A 12,876-nucleotide genomic window follows, 5' to 3' on the forward strand; every position below is an offset into this window, starting at 1 on the left:
GTACACAACATGTATCAACAATATGCCATCTGAATATACAAAACAAACATACAAACAATTTAACAATTGCTAAAAGAAAAAGAAAAAGAAAAAAGAACATGAGGGTAAGATATTGATTTATATTTCAAGTGGAGTATACAAATAAAAGTCATTACAATTTGAGTTTGTTTTTCTCGCTTTCTTATTTACAGAGGATGAAAAAGTATTAAGATACATTTAAAATGCTTTCAGAAAAACAAGAAAAATTGGTTTGTTGTTGGTGAATTTACATTTTTGAATGTAGAATTTGCCAAGAAAATAAATTAAATTTATAACAAAACAAGATTTGTTGTTATTTGAATTGGAATCAAAGTGTCCAAAAATAATATCTTTAAAAGTAACAGATCTGTCTTGTTGGATATTATTTTTAATAAATGTTTCCATAACTTTCCAAAGATGTTAAGTATAGATGATTAACAGTTTCTGTGTGAACTTGGCAAAATGAGCATCTTGTCTCAATATTGTTTTTATATTTAATCATAAAAAAATTAACACGGAAAAATTGATTTATTACTTTAAATTATACTTCTTTCACTTTATTGGTGGGAAAATATTTTTGTTGTAAAGACCAAATCTTATTCCACTTTAAATTTTTAAATAAATTATTCCAGTGCAGGAGATATCGAGATAATATCTTCAGTTAACAGGGATCTAACTTTCTTTGTATGTCATTCCTGCTACTCGGTTCACTCCAAAAACTGACGTAGATAATCCGGCTCAATGCGAGTCGTGGATGTCTCGGTACAATGATTCAGTGAGTCGTTGACTCGCGGACAGCTTTTCCCGATTCAGTCCGATATACGAATCGTTCAGACCGGTTTTGTGAACCGGTTCGATTTATTCATTAAAAAGAATCGACTCAAATGAACGATTCCGACATCACTAGGGCTGAGTTTGAGCTCTCAATCAAATCCCAGAGACGAGGAGTAGGAAGCTCTGTGGAGACATGTAAGATGGCAGAGCTGCAGATGTTACTAGAGGAAGAAATCCCCGCCGGTAAACGAGCTCTCGTGGAGAGTTACCAGAACCTCACGAGGGTCGCGGACTACTGTGAGAATAATTATGTTCAGGTAAGCACGCGCGGAGCTCCAGCACTGCTGCGGGGATCCGACAGGAAATGTGGTTGTAAAATAGAAAAGCAGGGATGAACTGCTTGTGGGAGATCACTTTGAGCGCATAAAGGGCGATCTTTTGAAAAACTTGCTCTTGTTGAAGTAGTTTGTTAAATAGATGTGTGGTCGTTACGGGATTCGTGTCGTTTACATTGAGTGTGTGTCTGGAGACTGTTTAACTCACACATAAGAAGTTTTGCTGATATCCACCAGAAACTTCAGGAAAGGAGGATGTGAGAATTGTCTGTTCTTCAGAACGATACATTTCTTTACGAAACACGTTCCTTAATAAGCTCGAAGAGAGAAATGAATCGTGTCATATGCAAACATGAGAGATAAAAGAGTTGAGTTGAGCTAAAGTCATATTTTAATAGATCAGTTTATCGTGTCTCTATCGTGTCACATCTGCTTCCTCAAAGCGCTGTTTGTGAACTCAACAGATTTATTTTCCAGGGGGAAAAAACTGAAATGAAACTGAAATATTTCATTTAATTCGAATTTATTTAGATATGAAACTGATTTTACAGACAGCTGTTAAAAAATCAAAGTATATCAAACTGTTAATATATCAAGTCTTTATCTGTGCTACTTTTATTTTTAAGTTTTGTTTAGTTTTATTCATATAATAAGTTTTGTAATTATACAATTGCTTTCAGTATTGATTAATTATTAATGTATTTTTTTAAATAATATTATTATTATTATTGTAAGTTTTTATAATTATTTATTAAACTCGAATAATATATATATATATATATATATATATATATATTATTCGAGTTTAATAAATAATATAAGTTGAAAGAATTTGCCTTTATTTACAATTTCAGTAATAATAAATGTTTAAAAATACCTTTTGTTCTTATTATTTGTTTGTTTATTGTCCATTTATCAGAACTAATTGCTGAAACTGATCGACAGTTAAATGTCAAGAGGGTTCAGCACACTCTTGATTCACAGCCTGAAAGGAACTTTTAAAGAAAGTGAAATACTCTGCATGCAGTTGCGTCAGATGTTTGCAAACATCGAACCCATCTCTCTAACCTGTGTTTCTCTCAAGATGATAAACACCTGTTAGAAGTGCTTAAAATGAAACCACGGATGAGATCTATTGCACTAAAACAACACTATCAAGGTGTTTACCACGGTGTGATTATGTTCTAATTCCTTAAGAAAAAGTTGCCCGACAGGTAGTGCAACATTTGTTCGCAAAGCGGCCCGTCAGGTTTGATGTAAAATGGCAACCCTTTCCTCTGCAAGACCGAGCATGCACTGAGTCGCACCGATACTACAGCAGCGACCGCAGAAGAAGATGACTCCGATGGGAAACCGATCACTGCGTCTAGTGTTCAAGTCCTGGCTTGACAGTACGGCCTCCAGGCTGCCATGTGGCTTTTTCTCCACCCCGTCTATTCTTTCTCCACATCATGCCTGAGCGCAGGATGAAGGCACTTCCTGTGAATGACTGTGTCGCTGTGATGATGCAGCAGCAGATGGTGGGAGTGGGTCTGTGTCAGCCACTGTCCCACTTTCTCATGTTCTCTGTGTGTTAGAGAGAGAGAGAGAGAGAGAGAGAGAGAGAGAGAGGCATGTGAAGCATGTAAGGAGTGCCGTGAAGTCGATCGTCTCCTCCAGGGGCAGGACAGGTCACACTGCTGTATCTAGCCTACATGTGGAAATGTTGATCTTTCTCATTCTGGATTGAATCACAGATGACATCCAGAGACTTTATTTTACCCAGAATGCAAAGAATGTGTCAAAGGAATAGTTGACTTACTCATCATTATACCCTTCTTCTGACTTTCTTTTTAAAGTGGAACATGAAAGGAGAAGTTTTGGCAGAATGGCGTTTTCTATTTTCTGTGCAATGAAAGTAGATCTTGACTAATGGCTGTCGAACCCCAAAAAGCACAGAATGCGTGTCAAAAAGACGTGTACCACGAAAGTGCTCAAATCAAACCAAATGCTTGATTTCATGTTCAGAAACCCTAATGTATTACTCACGGAAATGTACAAGCATTTCTTTGAATTTTACATGAGTACTTGAATCCGAAAGTACTTAATTTTTTTATGTAAAAAGTACAGGTTGATGTACCATGTTTATAATTTTTCTAGTCCGCACTCATCAATACCTAGCAATCTACTGTCAAAACATTAACATTTTAACATGAAGAGTTTATATATAAGAAAATATAACTCCATTTTTAGCAATTTTACAAATATCATTTTTTTTGTTCGTTTTTTATTATTTGTTTATTTATTTTGATTAGGTTAAAAATAACAACAACAAAATGCAGCTAGCACAATAAAACACAATAATAACATGATAACCTCATAAAATTTAGAAAATTCCAAAAAAAAAAAAAAAGGTTTTGTTTTTGCAGATAAACTCTTCATATACTAAAATATTTACATTTCTTATAACTAAAGTGTGCAGGTAAGTGAATAACAAAATACAAAAACACTTGTGTTATATTAAGTTGCGTTTAGTTGCATTATTTTAACGTTATCTATTTACGTTTAGCATTTGTTTGCGTGACTTATTGTGAGAGGAAAAATGTACTTTTAGTCACATAACATCGGTTAATGGGAATGCTGTCAATTCGCAATATTGAATTTTTTTATCAACATTTATAAAATAACGCAAAAGTTTTGCAACAATTCTGTAATAGGAATTGACATCTTAATGATATAAAGGTTCTGTTTACAGCAGATTTAGTTCACAAATAACTGACAGTCATGTTCGTTTACAATCATCAGTACATACATTTGGCGGGTTCTTGCACCATCAGTTGTATGCACGTTCAAGCTGTCAGTTCTCAGTTTGTTTTGAGTCCGATACAAAGACTCACGGATCATTGAATCAGCTGCAATCAGATCAAGTCCCATTTCCAAATGAATCATCCAGAACAGTTTCAAAATTATGAAATAATCAGCTTGTTCATGAATTGGAGAATGCATATTTTTTTTCTTGAGGCGGTGTATTAGTTTCAAAGTAACGAGGAACGGTAAGAAATAAAAATACACTTTGCTGCCCAACACTGAAAGTACTCCATACGATTCATGAGCAATATTCCAAATCTTATAAAGTGTATGATCGCCTTGTAACGAACTTAAATCCATAATATCTGAAAGGAGTCACACGTGGAATTTTACAACTGTTCCAAAGTGTTTGTATGGAAATGAGCAGCTTGGACAATCTGCTTAACTTCTCCTTTTGCGTTCCATGGAAGAAGTCCTCAGAGTTTGGATTTGGAATGACATGAGAGTGAGGAAACTTCGGGACACTTACATTTATGGGTTATGCAAATGCAAGGTGCCTTGCTTTACCCATGCATGCATTCAAAAGTTTAATATTTGTGTTTTAAATACTCCAGAGACCAATTTGCATGTTTGTCCAGCAACTGTTCCTCTTTTGGAATGCGAGACCGCATGTTGCTGTAACCTCCGTGGACAGGTTGGCTTCTGACAAGGATGCATTAATGAACACAAGCCACCTGGCTTAGTGAGAAGGACAGAAACAGAAAACACTCCTGAACAGGTGGTGGACCTCCATTGCTATGCGCATAAAATGGATACGCAAGTTTAGAGAAGAAAGTGTTCTGATACTTAACGTTTTGATGTTTCCAACAGTCATTCTTAGTTTTTCTGTTGAGTTGAGGTGCCCTGATTTTGATTTATTTTTTTACATGGCCAGCTCAAAGGCACTTGTTAGTCTCTGAGTGTTCTGCCCTCCATGACCCAGGCACTGACTTCAGCAAACCAAGTGTACTGCAGACTAGCATTTTCCATATAATAGGACAAGTGTGAAGATCACTGCCCACCGTTCCAGTGTGGCTTCTCTGTGGAGGAAGTATTGTGTTCAGAACAATAAGCCTGATTTTATTGTGATATGAAAGACCTACACCAGAACTTCTGAAAGAGACACTCGGCACTTGACACTTTATGTAATATACTGTTTGGATATTTTGGAAAAATGTGATTGGTGAATTGCAAAAAAAAAAAAAAAAAAAAGTGGTCAACCACTGAAACACATTCAGTCAGTTTGCAAAACAGTACTGTGAGAATATTCCGAGTTCTCACTGATATCACTTATAAAATACTGAGGTCATAAGCTTTTTTAATCTAGCTGTTTGTCCTGTGGCCTTCACAGGTATGGCTTGTTTCTCTTTGAATGAGTCACCGAGTCTGAATAAGGGTGACTCCATCTTGGGCAGATTGCCATATCATGGCTCCATCCTTTTTAACATGGGACTTCTATTTTGAATACCTTTCTCATCTGATATACTAGTCAGACCTATACAAACTTCGGCCGTTTTTGACTGATTTATGTTGGACAACATTAAATACACTAAACTTGTTTTGAGAGACATCAATAAAAGTAATGATTTGAAGTTCATTGAGTGTTTTGATCCAGTAACCGCTCTGATAGATTAAGTGAGGGAAGGATTCATACCAGTGTCTACTGAGTTTGTGAGTTTTATTGAGTGATTCATTAAAGAAATCGATTTGTAACAGTCATTTGATTGTGAAACAGTCAGTGTACACCCTAGTCTTGCGTAGCCAGACCAAATTGAAGGTCTGGAATCCATGGCAGCTTTCATTAACCAAGGCACACCAACATGTCAAACAACCAATCACAGTTCGTTTCGTTCATCATCACATTCGAGGGGTGGAAATGTTGCCACAATAACAGACCTAATTCTCTCCGAGATTTAAAATCGGATGTATTTTAAAGATTCTATGCCGCAAACTTTGAATATTTCACATACTTTTGAAAATCCAACGTTTACTTGATCCTGATAAGCACTTGTCATCACAGTTGTAAACACGGTGGCTTTCTTCTTTTGTGAGAGGGTTTGGCACTAACGATATCTTTGTTTCTAGGCGGAACGTTAAAAAACGCGCCACAAACCTCTCACAAAAATCCTATATTATTCAACTAGTTAAATTAAAACTATAACATAGGCTGATTATTCTTATATATTGGAACAAAAGTACTGTACACAAAGCAGCTCTCCTCTCATAAACGCTGCTTTATCAGATAAAATGTAGATGCCACCAAAACTTAAAAAAAAAAAAAGTCAGTTTTTGTAGTTTGAGGCACGTTTTTCCATTGAACATGTGTGTATGTGTGTATATATATATATATATATATATATATATATATATTTTTTTTTTTAATTTTTTTTTTTTTTTTTTAAGTATATTTTAGTGTAGACTGCAGTCTTACACCCCTGGTCTAATGCAATGATTTTCACACTTTTAAATGTGGCTTTACCGTCAAACTACGTTTTGAGGCCACTGTATGCTTCAGTTGTGCATGGATGTCATTGAGCGTCTCCCATGGAAATGGAAACAATAACCCCCCAGATGTCTCTGTTTACAGAATCGAGGTCAGAGGCCAGCACAGTTATCCTGGGAGAGACCAGACTTAACCATCGCTAGCTCAGCTCCAGCTAACATATGTCCTGGAAAGTGCCGTTAGCATTGCTCATGCCAGTATCTAGATTACGCCCCAAGACCATAATCCTTCTTTCGCTGGCACATCAGTAAATCCTACAAATACTCATTATTTTTCCTGGTGGAGATCCTCAGCTGGCCCTTCACCCAAGCAGTGTTGGGAACCAGCATGCCCTTGGGTGGGAAACGCTCTTGAATGCCCCTTCCTGTGATCAGACACGGCGATTACAACCCAGTGGCTATAACAGATTAAAGAGCCATCAGAAGCCTGTAATTACAACCCTGCTTCTTTGGCCTTGACTTCCATCTGTTCTTTTGCATGAAAGAATTGACACAAAGGACACACACTTTGAACTCTTTAAAGGGCTAGTCACCCAAAAATGGAAATTGGTTCGCTATATACTCATCATCAAACATCCCCAATGTGTATGACTTCCTTTCACTTTAGAGATCGCATGAGAAGGACGGAGCACAGATGAATGCAACAGATGGCTCCATCTTGAGACATGCTCTTTAAAATAAGAGTGCTGAATCTGTCGCAACAAAAATAGTCTTTAACCTTATTATGATTAATATGGTAATTTGCAGGCAGCAAAGCCTGTCATTTTTTTCTTGATAAAAGTCATAAAATGATTTAATAAAAATAATAATCTGGGCCATGTTCTTGTTTATTTGCATTGTGCAAAAGAGTAACTTGGACATTAATTCAAACTTTTTTATTTTTTGCTTCATAAGTAGGGATGTAAAAATTACCGTTTTTTGACAGTAGATCATGATAAAATTCCCCACGGTTAGTAGTGTTGTCACGGTACCAAAATTTCAGTATTCTGTACCGATACCAGTTAAAATCCACGGTTCTCGGTACCAAAGCAAAACACAAAAATATGCTAATAAAAAAATACAAAATTAAACTTTTTATCACTAAAAATTAAACCAATGCCATTCTTTATACTTATTTAAAATTGAGTTTAAAAGTTTTTCTACAAGTAATATAATAATTAAAAACAGTAAACAAGTTTCACCCAAATTTGATTTGTCTTTTAATTGATATAGTTTAAACATTTTTTGGTAAATAAAGGGGATTTGCTATTAAAATTAAAACATGGAAGAAATATTGTGTGATTTATTTTAAAAAAAAATTAAATACATTTTTCAACAGTAGTAGCACTATCACATACATTCTACTAAATAATAGTAATATTTCTAGCACAATGCCTTAATGTAAAAATTAACTTTTATTTTGACGGGTTGACGTGAATGGATATTTGATTAATTTATGCTAACTTTGACTAATTCCGTGACTTGTCCATATTAAAATGTAAGTTTGAATTTCATGACTGGATTTTGAGATTCCGTCCACGTTTTCTGTTTCGCGGAAATCATAGCACTGTCTGCGTCAAGAACAGGGTTGACCGGGAACTCGGTAACACCGGTACTTAAAGAAAGCTGGTACAGTCACATTTAAAAACAATTTTGTACCGAAGTACCGGGTTTTTTGACAACATTAAAGGGGGGGAGGAAAGCTATTTCATGCATACTGAGTTTTTTACACTGTTAAAGAGTTGGATTCCCATACTAAACTTGGACAAAGTTTAAAAAATTAAGTTGTACATTTGAAGGAGTATTTCTGTTCCAAAAATACTCCTTCCGGTTTGTCACAAGTTTTGCATTAAGGGACCAGTGGATGGAGTTTATTTTTACAGAGCATCAACGGAGTTGTGCAAGTGTTTGTGTTTGTTCCCTGCATTTTGAAGATGCTTGTTTTACAAACAAGGCCCAGTTTGACGCCGGATTTGCACATAGTTTATTTCTTAAGGATAATGCAGTCCCAACGAAAAAAGGTCACGATCGTGTGTTGGAACCACATGCGGTGAGTAAGGGTGTACTCACACTAGCCAGTTTGAACCATGCCCGAGTGCATTTGACCACCAAAGTGCGGTACGTTTGACTAGTGTGAGTGCTCCGAACCGTGCCCGGGCGCGGCTCGATTAGCCGGCCCTGGCCCACTTGGAAGAGGGGGTCCAGGGCACGGTTCAGTTGGACTCGGGCGCGGTTCACATGCAGTGTGAGCGCTAACCGTGCTAGAACACGGAAAAGGACGCGTTGCGTCACGATTTTGCGACGCTCCAAAACCAACAGGCAGGGAAAGGGTCGCTTTGGTCTACGGCAGAGGTGCAAAACGCATAAAAACTAAAAGCTGCTAAGTCCTTGCTGCACTTCAGCTGGTACCTTGCAAACATCCTCATACGAGCAGCACGATTACGTGAAAATTTTCGCGCCACTAAGGCGACACATCTGTTTAACAACAGGCTGTGAGAGGGCTGTGGACCAAACGACACAAAATTATCCACAAAGAAAACAGAGCGATGGACTCCATTGTATTTAGAGAGCGCCGCTCTTCCTGTTTATCCCGAAACCGTTGCACCATAATGACGTAAGCGTGCTCCGGCACGAATGCTGAAACCCTATATGTGAGTGCAGGCCAGAGGGGAAGTGGGGAGGGGGGGGCAATCGTACTCGGGCCCGGTTCATGGCAACCGTGCCTAGTGTGAGTACACCCTAAAACTGCTTCAAATATCTCTGTGTTGTTAACTTCGTTGTTGGCGCGTAAGCACATCAAGTAAACATGCGATGTTGTCATCAAACTGCACGAGTAAAACTGCTTCAAATATCTCTGTGTTGTTATCAAACTGCACTTTCCACATGTACAGCTTAAAAAAAAAAAAAAAAAAAAAAAAAAAAAAGACGACAAAGTGGAACTCATTTTCCAAAACCGTTAAGCAAATATATACAGTTTCAGTACATACCACATAGAGACGTTATTGCTAATGCTGCTCTTGTTAAATTTCAGCCTCTGGATCTGATTCTGGATCATAAATAAACGCACTCAACGCAAAAGCCTACTGGCGCTTGTGATTCTTTAGCTCCGCCCACACGTCTCGCCCCTCCAGCCGGTCGTGTTTTTCCGGGAAAAATCGGTACAGACTATCTTTCTCTTATGAATATTATAAAACTAAAGACTTTTTGGAGTTATGAAGGATGCAGTACTACTCTATAGGTACTCAAGATTAACAGGATATACGATCACCCCCCCCCCCCCCCCCCAACGGTTAATTATAACGGAGAATTATATTTACATTCAGTTTGTGTGCAGCATCTGTCTGGCCAAAAGTGGACCGAATTTGCCTGCCCTGCTGTGAATTTTGACCGGTTGATGAAAAACAAGCTAATGTGGATTCTAAACATATAAACAATTCAGATAAGTTATTTATAATTATTTATGGAGCAGATAAAATTATCATTTTGACTTGTATCTTTATTTAAAGGATGAAATGTGAGGTTTACCTTTTTATTAAACTTTTTCAAAGCTTTATTTGAACATTTACATTAGATATATCAACATGCTATTAAACTGTTGTCAGTCAAGTTGTCATTTAAAATCCGGACATCGTTGGTAATGTTATTGTTTTAGTAATTTTGCAAAACAAAAAGTCATTTTATTTGTTGTTTGTTGATTTTTAAATATAAAACTTGCGGAAGTGATTTATTTGTCGTACTTAACATCTCAAGCACATTTTAACAATACCGTGATAATACTGATAACTGTGATAATTTAGGTCACTATAATCGCAAAATACCGCTACATCCCTATTCATGAGAATATAAATAATACTGCCTAGGAACAGTGTGAGTAAATGATGACCGCAGTAAATGATCATTTTTGGACAAACTGAGCCTTCAAAGATTAGTTTGCACTGCCTTAGAAAATACCAGATGTGTTGAAGTCAGTGTTTAAACACTGTTGGTGTTTGTTGGGTTGGTGTGAAAATGACTATGTTTCCTGTCATTCTAAATCTAACAACCAACAGAATGTCTGCGGGCCGTTTGTTAGGGCAGAGTAAACTGGCCACTGTTATAAACGCTAAATATGTTCAAAACTGACTAGGGTAGTTGGTGGGTTGCTTGAATGACTTATTCACTAATTGGTCTTAAAAGATATTCCAAATGAGTATTTTCATTTACTCACCCACACATGTCATTCCAGATAAATACAGAGATTTTTTGAAAAAAAATTCATCTAGTCCATATGGTACAAATGAATAGGTGCCAGAATTGTAGCACTCCAGAAAGCACATACTGTCATCATGAGGGTAATTAGTACCCCAGTGGATGAATCGATGTCTTCTGAGGTGGAAGAATAGGAGTGAGTAAGAAACAAAAATGCTAATATTTTAAACTTTAAACCATCAGTTCATCCAGGTTTATGGATTGTTGATTACTAATCAGTGTTGTTACTGTTAACTCAAATTTTAACTATTTATATCTTTATTTTTTATTTTTTTTACCTCTGATTTACGCAAAGTCCAAACTGTTAGAACTCTCCTGAATGCATCCTCCTGAGCACATTCTCAGCAGCAGGAGTGTGAGTCCAACCCTCTAAAGACACCTTGGCAATTGAATCGCCACTAGCTAGTAAATATTTTAGTTTACTCACTAGAGATATATATATATATATATATATATATATATATATATATATATATATATATATATATATATATATATATATATATATTAGGTGTGTAACGATACGCGTATTCGTATTGAACCGTTCGGTACGAGGCTTTCGGTTCGGTAGGCGGTACGCATTATGTACCGAACGGTTCGTTGGACTAATTAATTAAATTTGGAAAATAAAAAAGGTGTGTGAAATATAATGTTATGCGTTCAACAAGGTAGCCCAATAACCCAAACGACGTAACGGGCAACGCCCCTGACACCCCCGAAGAAAAGAAAAAAACACACTTATATGTTTATGTTAGACTACTCAGTCAGGCGCTCGCTCACTCAGTACGCGCTGAAGGCTGGGGAACCACGGAGCCCCGCACGTCACCTGTAGGAGAGAAAAAAAAATCAATCCCTGGCGACGGTTTTGCAATCCGTCCCCTCAGTTTATAAACCATCCTCATGAATTAATAAACTGTTCACTCGGTTTAACAAATCGTACCCACGGATTAACAAACCGTGCCCACGAATTCCCAATGCGTGCGCTCAGATTGTGTAAACCGTACCCTCGGTTTTTGAATCCGTACCCACGAATTCATAATCCGTGCGCACGCTTTCGCAATCCGTTCCCTCGGATTTGAAAACTGACACGCATTTTACACTTAACAGTGAAACATGCATCTAACTCCGGCAGGTGGGGTGAGGTGGGTGGAGCTTAGTATAATAAAATCACAAAAATAAGTCTTCATGTTAAGAAAGAATTGTACACAAGCATTTCCAAAACTGTCAAAGGTTATTTAAAAATAAAGCAATTCACAAATTATTTTATGACAAACATTTTTACTGTCTTGTACTCATTTATTTAGCCTACAAATTAAAATTATAAAAAATAACTTTATTTTTATTTTTATCATTATTATATATTATTAAACAGGTTATGCATAAGAATCTTTTATCCAAAATAACTTACAAAAGAGGAAAAAATTACTCCAGAGTCAGTCACAATGCCAGGTTTATTGCACAATAATAATCAAGTGCTATTATAGATTATCAGCAATTGAACAAGATTTTAATGCGCATCTTTCTTATTAAATCTTTGTATTCCACCTCGTACTACACTTGATAGAGAATCACTTAAGGCACTTTGCTGTAAACCTATTCCACATAATAATATTCAATAAAACTGTATGTTAACACGTAGGAGTTTGCTGCATGAATCCGTGAGTACGGTTTACAAATCCGAGGGAACGGATTGCGAAAGCGTGCGCACGGATTATGAATTCGTGAGTACGGATTCAAAAACCGAGGGTACGGTTTACAAAATCTGAGTGCACGGATTGGAAATTCGTGGGCACGATTTGTTAAATCGAGTGAACAGTTTATGAATTCGTGAGTACGGTTTATAAACTGAGGGGACGGATTGCAAAACCGTCGCCACGGATTGATTTTTTTTTTTCTCCTACAGGTGACGTCCTGGGCTCCGTATACGGACATCACCGCAGCGAATGGTGCATTTACGTTATAGCCGCGGATATGAGACCTTACTCTGTAGTGGAAAACGCAGGTTTTAAGAACATGCTTAATGTAATTGAGCCCCATTACAATATTCCTTCACGAGCCCATTTCAGCCAGACCGTAATTCCTGCTTTGTTCCAAAAAACATAAGCCCTATAGAGAACCAATTGAGTAAAAACACACTCAATATAAAGAGTTATAGAGTTCAATATAAAAAGAGTTACATCTTTGTATTTGTTCA

The 12,876-nt window shown here is 36.9% G+C and overlaps 1 protein-coding gene across 10 annotated transcripts in view; it reads left to right on the plus strand.

Moving 5' to 3' along the window:
• Positions 1-907: 907 nt before the first annotated feature.
• abi1a (abl-interactor 1a) overlaps positions 908-12,876 on the plus strand; it is a 57,230-nt gene continuing 45,261 nt past the window's right edge. For 3 of the 10 annotated variants that reach the window (XM_026200738.1, XM_026200746.1, XM_026200744.1), the window contains exon 1: positions 909-1,109. In XM_026200738.1, the coding sequence (XP_026056523.1) occupies positions 993-1,109 (117 nt within the window). In that variant the 5' untranslated portion in view covers positions 909-992. Of the gene's footprint in view, positions 1,110-12,876 lie in introns of all 10 variants that reach the window. The other 7 variants (XM_026200740.1, XM_026200747.1, XM_026200739.1 and 4 more) reach the window with 3 other exon arrangements.

The sequence above is a fragment of the Carassius auratus genome, chromosome 24, assembly GCF_003368295.1.
Source record: "Carassius auratus strain Wakin chromosome 24, ASM336829v1, whole genome shotgun sequence".
NCBI lineage: Eukaryota > Metazoa > Chordata > Actinopteri > Cypriniformes > Cyprinidae > Carassius > Carassius auratus.